This window comes from Nicotiana tabacum, chromosome 7, assembly GCF_000715075.1.
Source record: "Nicotiana tabacum cultivar K326 chromosome 7, ASM71507v2, whole genome shotgun sequence".
In the NCBI taxonomy this organism is placed as follows: Eukaryota; Viridiplantae; Streptophyta; class Magnoliopsida; order Solanales; family Solanaceae; genus Nicotiana; species Nicotiana tabacum.
The window spans coordinates 164776390-164797108 of record NC_134086.1 but is presented as its reverse complement, the minus strand read 5'-3'; the positions used below and the strand labels follow the sequence as shown (position 1 = coordinate 164797108).

Here is a 20719-nt window from a genome sequence, read left to right as displayed (position 1 = left end):
TCAAAATTTAAAATGATAATAAAAATAAAAATAATGGTAAACTAAACTAGGATACTTATTCATCCATTTGCAAATTAAGGGATATTATCAAGAGAGTATCAAATAATAATAAGGCTATAATACCAAATCATCTCTGGTTCGGGCCTGGGCCTGGAAATTGACTTGACCATTACAATATTGTAGAGGTAAATTTTGAAATATTTTTGAAAAATGGAGAGTACAGTCACCACTATTATTAGTTATCTAAATTTACTTGCCTCATAACATGTGAACACTAAAAAAATGAACTGGATTCATATCTATGATCTACCAAAATTGAAAAACCAAAGGCTTCAATATGTTGGATAAACTCTATAAATACAAGACTTTTGCATTACAAAGTTCATATCACATAGTAACTCTTAGTAATAAATACTAGTTATATCATCATTATCCTTGAGAATGAGTACTAGACTGATTAAGGGTCGCAAAAGTGTTCGTCTCGCAAGGATAGAAAATCAAAATAATCGACAAGTGACTTTCTCAAAACGCCGAAATAGTGTCTTCAAGAAAGCAAACGAGCTTGCTACTATGACTGGTGCTGAAGTTGGCATCATCGTGTGTCCACAAGGTAATTACAAGCCTCATTACATTTTTTTGTCATCTATATATACATGATATAGAATCAACAAATATAACTTTTTAAGCATAAATGTACATGCATCATCATAACTATATATGCAAATATAAGATCTTGAATATGATAATTAATTTCACGTAAAATTAAAGCATCATAAAAAAGAAGATTGGGTGTGGGAGGCGTTATAACAGTAGATAAACTGATTTCTCTCCTCTTACCCTATTTTATATTACTGATTTCTCTCCTCTCGCTCTATAGGTAGCAAGCCTTACTCTTTTGGTCATCCAAATGTAAATGAAACCATCAACAAATATGTTGGCGAAGAAAGGCCTCCATCACCATCATCACCCGGCATTGATGACAAGTATGTCCAGATGTTCCGAAAAGCCAATTCTAGAGAACTTAACACACGACTCAATTCTCTGCAAGACCAATTGGATTTTGAATTAAACTTGAAAAGCAAACTCAAGCAAATGAATAAGAGTGTAGAGAGCCAACAAGAGTGGTTCAAGGGTCCTATAGAGAAGATGAACTACTCCGAGGCTTCAATGTTGAAGAAGGGATTGGAAGACCTGCTCTTGAAGGTGAAGAACTATGGTACTGAGCGTGGTTATGGTTATGCAAATGGAAAGTGGAAGGCTGAATAAAAGCTAGTACTAGTTTTTTTTTTTTTTTTTTTTTAATAATTGTTCGTGTTATTTATTTTTAAAGGTTAACCTTGGTGCAACGATAAAAGTTGTCGTCGTGTGACTAGGATGTCACAGGTACAAACCACAGAAATAATATTTTGCAGAAATGCAAAGTAAGGCTATCTACAACAGACCAACATGGTCAAGGTTTCTCTCTTCCCTAGCCGTATCCTGCACATAGCAGGAGTTTAGTGTAGGGGTTGTTCTTGTTAATCATTTTTTTGTGTGTATTGGGGTATTATGTGATGTTTTGGTGATATCTACTATGTTTGCGTAATAAAAAACATCACTATGATGGAATATAAGTAGAGTTATAAAAATAATATCTTAGTTTCCAATAATTCAAAAAATAAAAATATAAATAATATAATGCTATTGTTTAAAAACCTAAAACTACATAACAGATCACAAATACTTATTATATTATAAAGAGCTAGAATAGAGTTTTCAAAATAAAACTAAGCTAGAGAGATACCAAAAAAATAATAATCTAAAATTAAAAACTAACTTGAAAAGAATAAATTAAAGAATACACAAAAATAAAATAAAAATGAAAGAATTAAGCATAAAGGAGAAAAAGATATTTCGATAAGAAAAAGGGAAAGAAAGACAGGTCACATAAAGACAAAACAGACTCACCCTCCTCTTTCATTTCCGTTTAAGCTTCCCCGATTTATGGGTTTAATTGATTGGATACCCGAGACCCATAATCTTTCCTAGGAACAGCTTCTATGACAGAGTTATTTATGTTAACCCCTGCTTTGTGGTACTATCTTAGTCTAAGGCTTTGGGAGTCATCATGTTTGATAATTTTTCAAGAAGAGCTGATGGCTGATCTACGACCACCCTCTCACTCACGGCACACATGCTATATGTGTGATGTCGACACCCTGATCTAGACAAAGAAAGAAGCTGCTCATTCTGCTTTACCGAGAAACGGGTGACTATCATACGGAAATGAAACTAGTAAAGTAAGATGTCGGAACTCAGTTAGTGTACTAACTACCTTCTTTTTTCTCGCCTAATGGCTCTATCTCTGAGGTAACCCGGATTAGTAGCAACCGATTCTAGTAAATAAGATATTCTTTTATTGAATTGGTGGGACCGTAGAGGGAGTCGCAATTGATCTTTTCTAGGATTCCTTATCACGCCACATATGGAGATCTTTCCATTGATAGATCAGAGAGCACCAGTGATTTCGTATCCGGTCAAACTCTTGGCTAATTGATCGAAGTGGGTAGCTCCAACAATGCAAACGCGGAAGAAAAGTAAGAATTAGAGGCCAAATCTTTTTGTACTTTGCATTTTGCGGACAAAGGTCTAAAGTGTATTTGTTTCTCAATAAACGACAAAGGGAAAAGATTGTGAAATAAAAATAAACAATCAAAAAAATGTTGACTTTTGAAATTTTTAGTTTGAGAATTCACTATGAATTAATTTTTAAATATTTAAATTTTAGAAAAAGGATTTATTAAGCACTTGTCACGACCCCAAAACCAAGTCGGTCGTGATGGCGCCTATCATGAAACTAGGCTAGCCGGTACAAACCAAAACAAATCAATATTTCATAATAAAGATGTTCTAAACTATTAATTAATAAAATTTCACAACATAAGTCTAAATAAGTGCGGAAAGAACAAAGGCCCGACATTGGGGTGTCACAAGTCACGAGCATCTACTAAGGAATGTCTGAATACAACTAAGACTATCACATTCTGAAAAATACTAATATAGTCTAAGGAAGATAAGTGGGAGAAGAGCAAGGCTGCGATCTCCATGTAGCTACCTTGCCGACTCCGAATATCCGCGATGGATGAAGGATAAGTGCTCGCTATCACGACCCGCAACTCTTGGATTTGCACACAAGGTGCAGGAAGTAATGTGAGTACGCCAACCCAGTAAGTAATAAAAGTAAATAAAGGCTGAGCTGTAAGAAACACATAAATCCACGTCATAACATCACAGTAAGTACAGTATGCTTTCAAAACAATATATAAATCAAATCATCTCGTTAAAATCTAATTTCAGTAAAAATCCTTTGAAGATATTTTTCCAACAGTTTCAATAGAGGTTCAATGAAGTTTAGAGTAAAAATGATGAAAATCATAAATAGCCTCTCGGAAAAAACATGTATCACAAACCGCCCCTCAGGCATAACGTCACTCAGAATCGGCCCCTCGGACAACCTCACAGTCACTCGTAATCAGCCCCTTGGGCAACATGAATCAAGAACAGCCCCTCGGGCAATATCATATCACTCACTCAGGGTACCCGTACTCACTGGGGGAGTACATACTCCGGATGGGCTCTTATAGCCCAAGCACTATAACAAGCCATCTCGTGGCATAACAAATCAAGCCCTCGGCCTCTCAAATCACAAATCAATAATAAAATGCTGCGGCGCATAGGCCAATCCCACAATATCCTCACAACACAGGCCCTTGGCTTTATTTAGTCTGAAACCTCTCAAGCCATCCGGGCTAACAGTAAAAAGGGTGCTCAGCCCAAAATATCATTTTATGCATCAAAATGGAGTAAATAAGACCGAGTTATGAAATCAGTAAAACATAGCATGACTGATTACAGATATTAAATCAAAGCAGTGAGGAATAGCAGTAAAAAGCCCCTAAGGGTCCAAACAGCTTGGCACGAGGCCCAAATATGACATTCAGCCCAAAATATAGTAATACTTTCCAAAACATATAAGTATCAAATAGTTTTCAGTCAAATACGCAACTTAATAGCTGCTACAGGATAGACCAACTCACAATCCCCAATGGTGCATGTCGCACCTCCTTTTTCTGCCCCCGCGAGGGTGCAAGGGAGTTTTCTCCAATTAAAGGACAATCGAAACGGGATTTGTTTGTTTGTTTCAGAGTCGCCACCTGGGAATTTTAAGGTGTCCCAAGTCACCAATTTTTAATCCCTGAATCGAGGAGAATATGACTCTGTTTATTATTCTGCGAACCAGAAATCCTGAGTAAGGAATTCTGTTAATCCGGAAGAAGGTGTTAGGCATTTCCGAATTCCGTGGTTCTAGCACGGTCGCTCAACTGTTTCTATTATTGGCTTAATTACCTGGATTAAATACTAACTGCGTCCTTATTGCATGATTCTTTTACTATCACTTTTACTTATACTGCTTGTAATTGAGGGCCCTTATTTGAATCGAATCACGCGTACGTATATTCGTGTTATAAATTTAAAAATGCGGAATTATGTCACGCGCACGTGTACACGATAATCTTGATAATATATTTATTAAAAAGCAATTATTTTTTTTTAAAAATTGTGTCGAGTCAAGAATATTCGTCTTTCTTAAATAATGAATCGCACATCTCGGGTTTTATAAAATTAATTTAATATTTTCCAAAAAAATTCGTTTTTATTAAATATTTGCTCGAAATTGCGCGTATGCATAATCCGAATTTGCTTTTTTTAAAAAAAAAATATAATCAGGGTGCGCGAACGCATCCCTGATTGCGCAAAATCTCTGTTAATAGTATTATGGCCTTTTTTCCCAAATTGTTTATTATATCTACATATTTTATATGGAAATACTGAGAAATTCATATTTAAGGGATGTCTTTGAATTCTTTTAAAAGAAATTCACAATTTATTAAATGTTACCCGTTGATTATAATCTTTGGATATACATTAATTTCATTCCAACTAATTAAATTCAAAGAAAAGAATAAAATATGATTAACACTATTTTCGGCAAATACAACATTATATATCTACCAAAGAATGAATTGCATATGAAACTAAAAAAAAAAACAAATGATTCATAAAGGGAAGAAATATTTTTCAAGAATTTTCATTATTTATTTAGTGCAAATTCTATTTTTACTTATCATTGATTTAAAGTGTTACAATTTGTGTTTGTACATTTCATCTTATTTTAATATACTTGTTTTAATCTAATAGGCGAAATTAATTTATTTACGATGGTAGATAGGCATCAAATTGATAAGAAAGGGGATTATAAATCGATTAATAATATTGCCTTACATGCAATATAGATGTACGTCTAAAACATTCATAGCATTTTAACATCATAATCAACTCATCATCCATTAATAGTTATATATATACCTGTTATCATGCCATATATGAACGTATAACTCACATCATTCAATCCATTAATGGTTATATATATACCTGTTATCATGCCATATATGAACGTATAACTCACATCATTCAATCCATAACTAAATCAGGTATTAGAATAAACTAGCAATATGGTTTTTTGACATTTTTATACTACTCTTTATTCAACTAACAACATCAAGCCTTTATCCACAACCAAACAATCATGCGTACACTAACCATGCATTTTCTTGATATTTCAGAATACTCTATACCTGATTAATAATGTCATAGGACTTAACTAATAGCCAACTTCATGCCATATTCCCTATCTTAACAATTCAATCATAACTATACTTTAATGAAAATTTAAAATTAACCTTGTTACAACACTTATACAGTCTTCAATAAAGGACATTTAACTTACAGTCATCCTGTCAACATATACTACTTATTTGATAAACAAAATTGAATTTTTTTAACTAAAGAGCTCAAATGAATAAAAGATAGTATTACAATTCAAACTTTATTTATTTGTCATGTTGAATCTCTTTCCAACATAGAATTTAAGAGATATGTACCTGAAAATGAAGGTAGAAGGAGTGAATTTCAGCGGTTACAGCAGTAACAAAATCAGTAGAATATACCGATAACACAGCAAGTCTGAACAAGACCCGTTAACCCAGATGAACAGTGACAGAAACTTGAGGGAAAGATTTCAGATTCAAACTGAATAATATTCACACACACAAAAAAAAACAACGGACAGATTCTAGAAGGATAACATTTTTTCAGATTTCAATTTCTTCCTGTTTCGGATTCCTGTTTCTGACTATATATTTTTTTTTCTGTTTCTGTTTTCTTCTTCCTATTTTTTGAATTCTCCTCTTAAAATCTGATTTTTTTTCTCCTTTCTTTCTTTTTGTCTTTCTCTCCTTTCTTTCTCTCTCAAAGATTGATCTTTTTTCTCTTAAAATCTGCTAAATCAGATTTTTCTCTTGAACTCCTAATTTTCTTCTTAAAATCTGCCCTAAAGCTCTCTTTTTTCCTTGTTTTTTCTTTTTGAAAAAGCTCTCTTATCAGATTTTTCTCTTTCAAAATCTCTCTCTCCAAGCTCTCCTCTTTTAAACTGCCCATCAGATCCTGTATTTATACAGGTCTGCCCCCTTTCTTTTAGTGCTGCCTGGACCCTTTCTCTTTTTTTAAAAATCAGAAAAGTTCCATTAAAACTACTTTTGAATACTTTAAATCCTATTGAGTGCTATTTATCCTGTTTTTCAGCAGCCCATTATCTCTTGTTCCCCATTAGTACTTTAAATAATAGCCACTAACTTTCCATTTTCAGCCCATTATGCTATCATATTACCCTTACTGTTATGTCCCAAAATGTCCTAGATTTACTGTTTTCTACTGGTATTACTGTCTTAGATTTTAACAAGTTATCTGAATTAAAACTTGTCTAGCAGCTAACAACCAATTCCTAATGATTAACCTCCTAATACAATTGTATTTACCCAACCTTTGTAAACTTGAATTCAGAACTAACATCATAACAACATTATACTGAATTCAGCCTAATAATTCAACTGAACTCAGCTTTTGAACTAAGATCAAACAAACAGGAGCATTGTCAATATATTGACAATGTCCTGAACTTAATGTTCAGAAAACAACACACATATAACGTCCATTTGATGGATTTATTAAACAAGAACCAACTGATTAACAATAACTAATTAACTGATTATAGCAAAATAATCCATCCAAAACAGGTTATTTCAGTCAACATTTTCAGAAGCAGGATTTATGATATAACTAATCGACGAACTTAGTCGAGTCGATTACACACATTGTAAACAAACAAAATCAACAGAAACAATTCATTTATTTGACTAATCATACGGGCATGAGACAAAGATGACAGAATTAATAAAAAAATTAAAACATGAAGAATTAACAGGTTATTAAACAAACAAGAATACATGTAAAAAAAATACCTTTAAATCCTTCAATTTTATTTCGACTCGGACTCAACTTGGATTCGGACTTTGTTTGAAATCAAACAGACCTTAGTCGAAGTATTTTCCACTGAAAATACTTCGACTAAGGTCGATTAAACCTCAATCTTTAATCAATTTGGACAGAATCCAGAAGTTTGGTATTTCTAGGGTTCCTGAAGGTTCGATTTGGGACTTAACCATTTCTGGTTAGATTCGAGGGAAACCAAAGATGTTCTAGGCACGAGGGAGGTCAGGGGGTAACTGGTGTGAGTTTGAAGTAGGTTGGGATAAGGTCAGGTTGTACTCGAATCTTCAAATGAAGATTCGAGTAGTTCCAGTATGATTCGAACCATGCAACTAACAGATCCTTGGTGAGGGAATTTAGGGGAAGATATGGTGTTAATTTGAGAGCCATTGGAAAGGTTTGAGTTTTCAGACCCACCTTCGATTTAATAGTCGAAGAGTTGGGGTCTGATTCGAAGGAAACTAAGGTCAGATCTGTGTAGAGGAAGTGGTGAGGAGTCTAGGGTGTTATTTTGGTGACCGACGGCGTTGATGCCGCCGGGTTTCAGGCGGTGGGATTCTAGGGCGGCTAGGGTTAGGGGTGGGGTTTGGGGACGATGATGAACAGTGAGAGAGGGGGGTGTTAAGTTAGGGGGCCGGGGTAGGGGTTTGGACTTATATAGGGGGAAGGTGGATTGATACTAACCGATAGATCAAGTAGAATGAAGGGCCAGGATCTGTCCACTTAGCCAAACGGTGTCGTTTGGTTTACTGCTGGGGTCGGGTTGAATCGGGGCATTGGGTCGGGTAAGGGCTATGGGTTAGGGTGATGAGATCTCAACCGTTGATTGGATTTGATCCAACTGTCTTCGATAAACTAAGACCAAACGCTGTCGTTTTGACTCGTTTGAATTGGACCGGTACCTGGGCTGCTTGGATTGGGCTGAGGGAGGGGTTAACTTGATTTGGGCCTGGATTTTAATCCAGGTCCGATTTTGTATGTATATATGTTTTTTATTTTTTTCATTTTTTCTAAATTAAATTTCTAATTTTAATTATAAAAAAATTTTAACTTCTAAACAATATTAATCACTTTATAACAATTATTTAACACATAGACAAAACATTAATCACACAGTGAAATATTAAAATTAGAACAGACACATATTTTTTGTGATTTTATTTAAATTATCTTTCAAATGCATAATTAAATCCTATATGCATGCAACATGTACTTTATTTTAATTCATTTTATTATGACAAAATAAACATTTACGGACATAACACAAATATTTAACAAACATTACGCAAATTCAAAAATTGCACAGTAAAAGAAATTTATTTTATTTTTGATTTATTTTGGAGTAGTTTTCGTAAGGCAAAAATCACGTGCTCACAGCTGCCCCTAACTCGAAGAGTTTTCGTGCAAAGATAAAGTGAGCGGATACGAGCGATTTTTGCCCGTTCAAATACTCCGTGGGAAGCATTTTTTGAAAGATTTGACCGAACCTCTGCTTCAAAGGTTTCCTACATATCCTTGGCTATAAAGGAATCAGGTCAATGTAGTTCGAGAAGTTTTGGGTACCTGGGACTACCGTGGGACTGTGATGTTACTGCTGCTTCGTGCTGTTTTTACTGCTTGCTGACCTCCTTATTACACCTTACTTCCAAGGTAATACAAAAATCTAAACTAGACTATGGTGCATGAATTATAAAATCTTATCTAGATCATGCCCTTGCGTTTCTTGTTGTCTTGATATCTTGGTGACTCTTGGGCATTTGGCTTATTCCGTATTCCTTTTCATTGTGTCCCGTATTTTCTTCATCTGTTTGGGACTCTTGTTGTTTCTTGATGGGGATTTTGTTGGACTCCTCTGCTTTATTGGTTCTAAATGTGCTCCTTTATCATATGAGCGGGCTTTTGATTTCGACACTTCAATTGCATTCCCTTCGTTCTTCAGGTGGGTGCCTGACTGCTGTTTTTCTTTCTCATCCTCATTCTCCAGGTGGACGCCTGACTTCTTCTTTTTCTTTGTCCTCGTTCTCCAGGTGGACGCCTGATTTCTTCAATTCTTTGTCCTTATTCTCCAGGTGGACGCCTGACTTCTTCTTTTCTCATCCTCATTCTCCAGGTGGACGCCTGACTTCTTCAATTCTTTGTCCTCATTCTCCAGGTGGACGCCTGACTTCTTCTTTTCTCATCCTCATTCTCCAGGTGGACGCCTGACTTCTTCAATTCTTTGTCCTCATTCTCCAGGTGGACGCCTGACTTCTTCTTTTCTCATCCAGGTATTTCCTGACACAAATATTGTATTTGCCCCTGTTTTAAATCAAAGAAAACTTCGTTAGTTTAAAACAGGATGGCTGGTTGTGGTATTCTTGCCATTCTCATCCTCATTCTCCAGGTGGACGCCTGACTTCTTCTTTTCTCATCCTCATTCTCCAGGTGGACGCCTGACTTCTTCTTTAATTCTCATCCTCATTCTCTAGGTGGACGCCTGACTTCTTCAATTCTCATCCTCATTCTCCAGGTGGACGCCTGACTTCTTCTTTTCTCATCCTCATTCTCCAGGTGGACGCCTGACTTCTTCTTTTCTCATCCTCATTCTCCAGGTGGACGCCTGACTTCTTCAATTCTCATCCTCATTCTCCAGGTGGACGCCTGACTTCTTCTTTTTTCATCCTCATTCTCCAGGTGGACGCCTGACTTCTTTAATTATCATCCTCATTCTCCAGGTGGACGCCTGACTTCTTCAATTCTCATCCTCATTCTCCAGGTGGACGCCTGACTTCTTCTTAATTTCTCATCCTCATTCTCCAGGTGGACGCCTGACTTCTTCAATTCTTATCCAAGTATTTCCTGACACAAATGTTGTCTTTACCCCTATTTTAAATCAAAGAAAACTTCGTTAGTTTAAAGCAGGGTGGTTAACTGGGGTATTCTTGCCGATGGTGGGGCTTCTTCTTCGTCTTGTTTTATTGCCTTGGAATGGTTGAAAAAGACTGTTTTGTCTTTGTAATTGATCCTTGACTATAGGATTCCCCTCCGTATGTTTTCCTTCAAAACCCTTTTAACTGTAATCATATGTCCCTCCTGACATTGCTGATCCACTTTTGATTTCACTTTTCTTCCACCCATATCTTATTATTTTATCTCCCGCCTTTCATGGCCGTATTTTGCATTATGTAACCTTGAATCTTGGTAGTATACCTTGAAATTCCTTCTTATTTGTTTGGAATAAAACTTATCTCAAAGCTTTAGAAAAGTAAGATTATTAGTGACGAAACACGCTGATTTCGACAATTATAGAATGAAAAGAAAAATCCAAGTTTGGATGACTGTTGGAGAAAGAATAAAAACTTATCTGATTGGAGTTACTGGCACCAATGATCAGGGTATGCATTTCGGATTAATCAACCCAGTCTTTTAATCAATCTCCTTTCAATTGTCTCATTTTTGTTTTCCCCCCAAAATTTCCGTAATCCAACTTCATTTTTTCATTTCACTGACCTGTTGGACTTGCAATATCTCAAAGAGTTTTCACTGATAAACCTTCCTCATTTGTTCATTTCTCACTTCCTTTTCGCCTTATGGTGCCTACAGAGGTTTTCACCAATAAGACTCTCTCATTTTACTTTCTCTCAACTTCCGTCGCCTTATGGTGCCCGTGTGGGTTTTCACCTTATAAGACTCTCTCATTTTTTCTTTTTTTTTCTTGTTTGTACCAGAGTGTTATGAACCATCTTCATTTGCTTGACTCAGCATTTTTCCAAGATTGGTTGAAAGGTCTTTTTGGTATGTGGTGGAAATGGAAAAGGTATTAAGAGCTAAATAGCTTTGGTATGGGTTTAAAATTACAACTCTTGGAATCTTTTTCTTATTTCCAATACAATTCTTTGCCCCAATTTCTTTATTTGGTGTCTCTTGATGTTTCTTTTTGTGCACATTATGTATATTGTGTACCCTATGACCGAGCCGTGAGGCGCCTACGTATACTTCTTTGAGGAATCAGGTCAAACGTAGTTCACTAAGTGATAGTGATTTTTTTTTCATATTTGATTTTCATTGATTCCAAGAGAAGGTAGGAAAGAAACAAGTATGGCTCAAAGGGGAAACAAAGGGTATAGTGTTTGGATAGCAGAATAAATTGCCTTTGTCATTCCAATCTTCGAAATAATGCTAAATACAAACATTCAAAAATTATGCATAATATCTCTTTACCGCATCAGAATTGATCGCCATGTCTATGCATTTGCCTTCAATATTTGTTAAGCATAGTGCACCATTTGATAATACTCTGGTCACAATGAATGGTCCTTGCCAATTCGGGGCAAATTTGCCTTTTGCCTCAACCTGATGTGGAAGAATACGTTTCAGCACATGCTGACCCACTTCAAACTTCCGTGGACGCACCTTTTTGTTGTATGCTCTTTCTATTCTTCTTTGATATAATTGACCATGACATACTGCGGCCAATCGTTTTTCATCAATCAAGTTTAACTGTTCCAGATGGGTTTTGACCCATTCATCATCATCAATCTTTGCTTCGGCGATGATCCGAAGGGAAGGAATCTCAACTTTTGCAGGAATTACTGCTTCAGTGCCATATACCAACAAATAAGGAGTTGCTCCTACTGAAGTGCGAACAGTAGTGCGATATCCCAATAATGCAAATGGTAATTTTTCATGCCATTGTTTTGAACCTTCTACCATTTTCCGAAGTATCTTCTTTATGTTTTTGTTGGCTGCCTCGACTGCTCCATTCGCCTTGGGCCGATATGGGGTAGAGTTGCGATGTGTAATCTTAAACTGTTGACATACTTCCTTCATTAAGTTGCTGTTAAGATTAGCACCATTATCTGTGATGGCTTGAATTGGCAAAATTGGAGTTTTGGCGTTTTCTAATTAGTAATGGAAATTTTGGTATCGGGGTTGAATTGGAATTCCAGAAATTGGAGTACGTACGTTGTATCAATTCGGACATGTGTGCAAAATTTCAAATCATTCGGATGAGGTTTGGTAGGTTTTTGGATCGGTTGCAAAATTCAAAAGTTTTGAAATCCTTAGGCTTGAATCCAAGGATGGTTTGGTGTTTCGATATTGTTTTGAGTGTTCCGAGGGTTGTTATGAGTTTGAATGGTGATATGTGACTTGTTGGTAGGTTTGGTTGAGGTCCCGAGTCTTACGCCCCGCAATATTACGTCAATGTTACGCCTTGAAGTATTATATTGCGATGATGTTACGCCTTGCAGTATAACATTACGATGATGTTACGCTTCACAATATTAAATTACAATGATGTTACACCCTGTTGTATTGTACGTTGAATTTTTCGTAAGGTAATTGACATCAGTCTATGGAAAAGATTATTTGGTGATTATAAGGATTATACTATTTCAAACAAGTGATGAGTAAATTCGCGAAGGTGAGAGGGTAAGCAAATCGAAAGAAATGATTTCCGTTAAAATTTGGCATTTTGGGATAAAATACGACCCGAGCTAAAATACCTGGTATTTATGGACTAGTACCATATAAGGTACCACATGGCCATAATAGTAAGGTGTATAAGGTATGTGAAAAGTAAGTAATATTGTAAGTAAGTGGAGATAATTCTTAATTATGTGAATAATTGGTTAATTATTGGATTAGTGGGGGATTAATAAGTTAATTAAGGAAAATGGGTGAAATTTTGGATAAATTTAAGGAGGTTAACGTGGCAGCCCCCCAACTAAAAATTTATGACTCTTATATATGGATGAAAGGTGTCATATTTATATATACTATGTGGCTTAGTCACCTTGCAAGGTGGGGCCCACAAACCTACAAAGATAAGGGGTCTTCTTACCTCATTAAGGGATGTATATTGCCAAGTAACGAGTGGATCTCTTTAATTCACAAAAAATGACATGTTTTACATCTACCAAGCAATGGATTTTCAGCAATTATACTATGTAATGTTATAGAAACGAGATTTTACGATTCTAAAGGAGTACGGTGCAATATTTCTCCACGAATGTCATACGAATTTTCCCTACTTCGATCCACCGTTACATATTGTCACAATCAACGTGTTTTGGAGGGATTGTCAAGAGAATCGATTCAGGTATGTTAAGTCTATCCCTTCTTTCTTTTTGGCATGATCCATACATTACAAACGAAACGGGCAAATGCACAACTTTCATAAATTACTCTATTTGTAGAAATGCTAGAGATGTGTATATTCTTATTTTTCCATAAGTCTTATTATTCCATCTTCTATTCATGGGTCTCAGAAAAATTCGTATTTGATAAAATTTATCTGACAGACATATTATTTTTATGACATTCCGAGAAAATTTTATTAATGTATTTCTTATGCATTTCATGCATTTATACATGTATATTGACCCATGACCAGATGGCATCATATACGCGTATATTATATGTATATGGGATATGGGAAAAGGTTATGGCATTATATACACACCACATGTATATGTATATGTATATGGGATATGAGAAAAGGTTACAACATTATATACGCACCACCACCTGATCAGCTGGTATACGTTGATGATTTTGCCCACAGTAGCCGAGATGATATGATGGGATACCCTCAAAAGCCTGATGATGTTATGAAACATGTACCTATGCATGACATGATATTCATACGCATATGCATGACACTATAGTTATTTCATGATTTGCAGAGTTATCCAGACTTACAGGTTGAGTCATTTACTCCATATTTCTTCCATGTCTGTTATATACTTATTTATGTTCCTTACATACTCGGTACATTATTCATATTGATGCCCCTTTTGCCTGGGGACGATGCGTTTCATGCCCGCAGGTCCCGATAGATAGGCCGAGAGCCCTCCAAGTAGGCTATCATCTCAGTAGAGGATGTTGGTACGCTCCATTTGCTTCGGATTTGCTTGTTTGGTTAGTATGATTTAGACGTGTATTGTTTGGTATGGCGGGACTCCGGGACTCCGTCCCGATATTTATGAAAATTATGTATTCTTAGAGGCTTGTAGATAGATATCATGTACGTAAAAAATTGTATGGCCTTGTCGGCCTATGTTCAGTGTACGAGTGAATATTTTGGCCTTATAGGTCCGTATGTCATATGTATAAGTCAGTATATCAGTTTGGGTCATTTTATGTCGAGTGTTTCCTTAATGTTTTATTCTTGTTACCTCAAACGACCCATTTACCCATGTTGATATAATAAGAAAGATATATTACGTTGGTGTTCGGTTGAGTAAGGCATCAGGTGCCCGTCACGGCCCATCAGTTTGGGTCTTGACAAAAGTGGTATCAGAGTAGTTTTGTCCTAGGGAGTCTACAAGCCATGTCTAGTAGAGTCTTGTTTATGGGTGTGTCATGCACCACACTTATAAGCAGGAGGCTACAGGGCATTTAGGACTGTCACTCTTTCTTCTTACTCTAGATCGTGTCATAACGCTTAATTGCAAGAACTCAATTTTGTAACTCTATCTTATTCATAATACGATGATGCTTACATCTTGAAGGGCGGTTGGTAAGAGATATAGTTGTGGAAGAGTTGAGTCAGAGGAACTCGATTTTTGCATCATGCTTATGATGGATATATTTCAGGTATACAGCAGATCATGTGTGTACTAAGATGTATAAGTTTCTTGATAAGGATCCCTAAGGCAAGAATGTATATCCACTCTTACGGTAAAAATGAATAAGAGAATCGGAAGGTACACAAGTTTTAGCAAGTAAAAAAAGCAAGGTGAAGAAGGGTACGAGGTACCCAGTTAATGAAGATTAACAGTATTTACAATTTAAGTAGAGAAATATAATTATTTTGATATACCTTCAATTATTACAGAGGTATGTGCAATTGGTCACACCCATCTCAATTATGCTCCATGGGAGCTAACGGAAAAAGTTAAGAGAAAGACGAATATCAAGAATCGGCTGGGGTTAGAGTAACCCAAAATGATGGTACACTCTAAAATAATATAGCTAGATATAAGTCCTATAAAGATAGGCACTGGGAGCCTTGAAAGGATAAATGTTACCTTAGTATGGCTCCCGTCCCTAATAGAGAAAGAATGTTAGGCAACTCGAGGAGCCAGTAGATAGAGCAAGGGGAGGTAAAAACAAAAGAATGTCCTGTTCGAGTTTTCAGAATAATGCGATAGGCATAAATGTTAGCGGAAAATAAGAAGAGAGTTAATGAAACATTATAAGTAAGATGTGATGCATGTACGACAATGGTAGATAAAAAAAGATGGCAGTATTACACTATATATAGTCAAGTGAAGGAAAAGATGAGAGGTGACAGGCCTTGAGACAACAAAAGAGTATAGGCCATAAAGTTATATCCTCATGTCAAGAAATTAGTTCGTGACTCCAACGCGACTACTAGAAGGAAAAGTTAGACCCCAGAGTAATAGAAATCAGTATGGGCTGGTGAACAAGATAAACTAAAAATAAATTAGGGACTGAGTGAGTTGATAATGGTTGACATCATGAGAATTTTAGATTGCATTCCGGTAATAATAGGATGGACAACAAAAGAATATTCATGAGGAACTCAGAGAAAGGTCATTCAGGAAAATGCTTCCCTAAAGCAAGCAATGCGAGCAAAGATAAGCTTAAGGGACTATATGTGCCAGTTATACTAAGTGTCACTCCCACGAGTAAGGAAAGTTGTTATCCTTGTATAGAAGGAATACTACAAGGCGAGTAAGAGTCATCGATGATGTGAGAAGACGCCAAGGATAAAAAGGTAAACTATCTATAGGTAGATTGTCATAGGGTTAAATCTTAGTACTCCCCTAAAGGGAGAATATGGAGTGATATGGCATTAAGTCAGAATTAAGTGGTTCTAGTAATTATTGAATGGTAAAGGAAGAATGCGATAAAATGAAAAAGGGATGAGATTGCACTTATTCAAAGCCTATAGATATGCTACGATACTAGTGCATTATGCAAACACGACGTCAAGGAGAGGAAGCAAGGGTTCATGTTTGAGATATTATTGATTAATAAGGAGCCAGTGCGAGAGGTAAGTTAAGAAAAAGGAAATAACCCAAGAAAGATTACACGGAATGATACGAAAATATGACAACAAGTAGTTAGTAGTTAATTCAGGAAGAGCCTCGTTATGGCTGGACCAGAGGATACAAACAAATCAACAGATCATGCAAGATAAACATAGTGAACCCCAACATGGGGAATTCAGTCTTGCAGCTATGACATCGTAATCCTTGAGAAATATTCAGATAGTAGTTGGGATAGTTAAAGGTACCGTATGAGTATTACGAAATAAAAGAGAATGCCACTGGGAAAAACTGTCAAATATCAAGTTCAGAAGCAACCCTACAAGCACAAGGGCGTAGAGTTAAGTACCTACGGATAATTATAGGCGAGGAAGAACATCAAAAATTTAGTCAAGTATACTATGTAATAAACTCACAGCTTTACAAGAGTCAGAGGGTCCTCCCTAAGTACTACAATGAAAGACTAACCGAGGAAATAAGGAAGAAGGCTTCAACCTAAGCTCAATGACCTAAGGAGGAAATGGTCTTATAACAACAGTCTCATAACAACATTGTATGTACTCCAAAAGAAAGTGGCACCTATCATGTAAAAACCAAAAATAATATTCGAGACCATATGACTTGCACAAAAACTTCGGCATACATGAGGACTCAGATAAGCTAAGTATGCATGCAAAAGGAGGCAGAAAGACCAGGAAAAATAATTGCTTACATTAGAAGAAAGCTAAAATGGAATTAAGGGAATTATTTGATTAATGATCGGCCGTAGAAGACTCCGGTATAAATAAAAGAAGGAATTGGATCCACATCATAGACAAAGGATTGAATCATTAGAAGATTATATCATGGTTTTCCATAGCATCCATAAAAGGCTAAAGTAATAACTAAATGCCATGAGCCACAGATCGGAAGATAGCTTAAGCTTATATAAAGGTTGATCAGAAGAAGTAGAAAACTAAAAAGTTACATCAATGAAGTAAATTAGGAATCTGATTATTGGACCCAGAAAATTAGAGAAATTGTGATTAAGAACATTACAGGATTACTCTTAATATCAGATGTAGCAAAAGGATAGTACAACAACCATATTCTATAACGGCTCTATGATAAAGCCAATTAGAAAAATACTAGCCTCATAAGAATTTAGTATGGAGCCCCCACCGGATTTTATAGGCACCAGAGGTGATATTATAATAGAGCTTCAAGTTATGGACATGAATTATACCTATGTGGAAGGGAGATCATGAAAGAGATAAAACATAAGATGTGAGATTTTAAGGTAAGTAAGGTAAAAGTGAACAACATACAAGATACTCAAAGGCGGAAGATTGTGAATAGTCCATGATTCGGATAAAAGGCTAGAAGCACTAGGATTCAATATCCAGGAATGATAGCAATGTCACAAGTGGTATACCTTCCAGCCTATGGTTTCTAAGTACCGAGAGATCTAGTCAAGAAAGTAAAGAAGAGTTAGACGAGATGTGATGTCTTGCTTGATGTTCTAGAATAACATAAGGAAATCTATGGTGCAAGAAAGTTAAAGGAAGGTTGCGAACATGTATTAATAGATATGTGTAGGTCACAAGCTAAAGTATGGTAGAGCGACAAGGTTTTAGGAAGACAGGAATAAGGATAAGAAAAGGTATGTGAAAAGGTGACAAGAATGGATAAGTTCTTGGGATTAAGCTCATGAAAATAAGAGAGCTGATGGATTCTCTAAGTTATAGAAAGCTCAGTATAGCCATAATGAACTCAAAGGAGTCTAAGACTAGTAGCATTTAGAAGAGATGGACTGCTGCCCTGGTAGTAGAATAAGGGCGTAATTGTGATAGATAAAGGATGACGTTTGGGCCTTTGATTGAGTAATGACTTGAAGAGGATTGCATGAATTGCAAGGGGCTAAAATACCCATATAAGATGGGTCACATTGGGATGCTATAAAGTGCGGTTATGGAAGTATAGTATCACCCCTAGGATCAACCTAATTACTTCTGATGTCTCTGATGAGACGCGAGCCCTCGCAGTGGTGTTACATAAAAGATCAAGTTATTAGTGGTAGATCATGAATAAACATTAAGGTGAATCAACTATAGATGGATAAAAGTTCAACAGTATGAGGTGAGATTACACCATTAGTCTTAAGGAAAGTAACGAGAGTAACCTGGAGTTGGTTGTAGACCTCAGTAACGATAAATTGAAGTAAGAATTATAGTATAGTATGACCTACGTAGAGGTAGTAAAGTCATACGAATGGATAATCAGGTCTATGAAATAAGATATAGCCATATTCACAAGTTCTACAAAGTACCGAGGGAAGAACTTTATTACACCTATAGATGCCAAGAGAAGCATCCTATTAAACCTTGTATATATTTATAAAGTAAGGCCTAGAGATTGGTTAAAATCTGGAGGAAAAAGGAGAGAAGAGTCGCATAGGTACACTTACAATGTCAGTATCGTAGAGGCTGCATGATAGAAGGTAGCAACAATAACGAGATTGAAAGGAATTCGATCACAAGTCATGGCGTGGGAAAGAGGCATAAAGGGGGGATGCCCTGGCCTTTGGATTTATTCATAGAACTGCCTAAATGGCAAGGAGAGTACTGAGGTATTTACAAGAGCTATAAGTTATGAAAATGAAAAGAGTAACAATCAATATTCGAGGACGAATGTTCCAAAGGAGGGAATGATGTTACGCCCCGTAATATTACGTCGATGTTATGCCTTGCAATATTATATTACGATGATGTTACACCTTGCAGTATTATATTACGATAATGTTACACTTCGCAGTATTAAATTACGACGATGTTGCACCTTATAGTATTGTACACTGAATTTTTCGTTAGGTAATTGACATCAGTCCAAGGAAAAGATTATTTGGTGATTATAAGGATTATGCTATTTTAAACAAGTGATGAGTAAATTCGTGAAGGTGAGAGGGTAAGAAAATCAGAGGAAATAAATTCCGTTAAAATTTGGCATTTCCGGATAAAATATGGCACGAGCTAAAATACCCGGTATTTATGGACTAGTACCATACAAGGTACCACATGGCCATAATAGTAAGGTGTATAAGGTATGTGAAAAGTAAGTAATATTTTAATTAAGTGGAAATAATTCTTAATTATGTAAATAATTGGTTAATTATTAGATTAGTGGGGGATTAATAAGCTAATTAAGGAAAATGGGTCAAATTTGGATAAGTTTATGGAGGTTAACGTGGCAACCCCCAATTTAAAATTTATAACTCTTATAAATGGGTAAAAGGTGTCATATTTATATATACTATGTGGCTTAGTCACCTTGCAAGGTGGGGCCCATTAACCTACAAAGATAAGGGGTATTCTTACCTTATTAAGGGATGTATATGGCCAAGTAACGATTGAATCTCTTTAATTCACAAAAATTGAGATATTTTACATCTACCAAGCAGTGGATTTTCAGCAATTATACTACGTAATGTTATAGCAACGGGATTTTGCGATTCTAAGTGAGTACGATGCAATCTTTCTCCAAGAGTATCATACAAATTTTCTCCTACTTCGATTTGTCGTTACATGTTGTCATAATCAACATGTGCTGGAGGGATTATCAAGAGAATCGGTTTAGGTATGTTAAGGCTATTCCTTCTTTATTTTTGTCATGATCCATACGACACAAATGAAACGAGTAAATGCACAACTTTCATAAATTACTCTTGTCACACCTCCTTTTTGTGCGCCCTCCCCGAAGGGTTAAATGCGCGGGTGGAGTTTTTCCAATTTAAGTGACAATATTCGAAATGAGATTATTTATTTAATTCAGAGTCGCCACTTGGGAAAGGTTTAGCTTTTGGTGTCCCAAGTCACCGGTTTATCTTGAATACCAAATCGAGGAAATTTTCGACTTTTCCAAATGAAGTCTGCGAACCAGCAATTCTAAGTAAGGAATTTTGTTGACCCGAGGGAAGGTGTTAGGCACCCTCGAATCCCGGGGTTCTAGCACGGTCGCTTAAATTGTTATAATGGCTAAATATCTGATTTAAATACATGTTATGACTTCCGTGCTTTTATTAATTTTAAACCGCTTTTATTATTATCGTTTATTTTCATAGAATTGCAACGTCGTAAAAATGCATCTCAAACCACGTCACAATCAATGCACCCGTAGTTGTTAACACATTTTGACTCCGTTGAGATCTGGATTTGGGTCACATCAATGTGCACCCGAATTTAAGAACATAATTTACTTAAACCGTGCCTGAAAGTCTAGCGCGTTATTATTTTTGAGAAGGCCATGAGATTCACTAA

General features: G+C 36.1%; 1 protein-coding gene across 1 annotated transcript; it reads left to right on the top strand.

Annotated features, from left to right (window-relative positions):
* Positions 1-441: 441 nt before the first annotated feature.
* Positions 442-1266, top strand: LOC107803265 (agamous-like MADS-box protein AGL62). Its single transcript, XM_016626946.1, has 2 exons — positions 442-610; positions 878-1266. Exons 1-2 carry the CDS (start codon positions 442-444, stop codon positions 1264-1266), a joined length of 558 nt encoding a protein of 185 aa, XP_016482432.1.
* The last annotated feature ends 19453 nt before the right edge of the window (positions 1267-20719 follow it).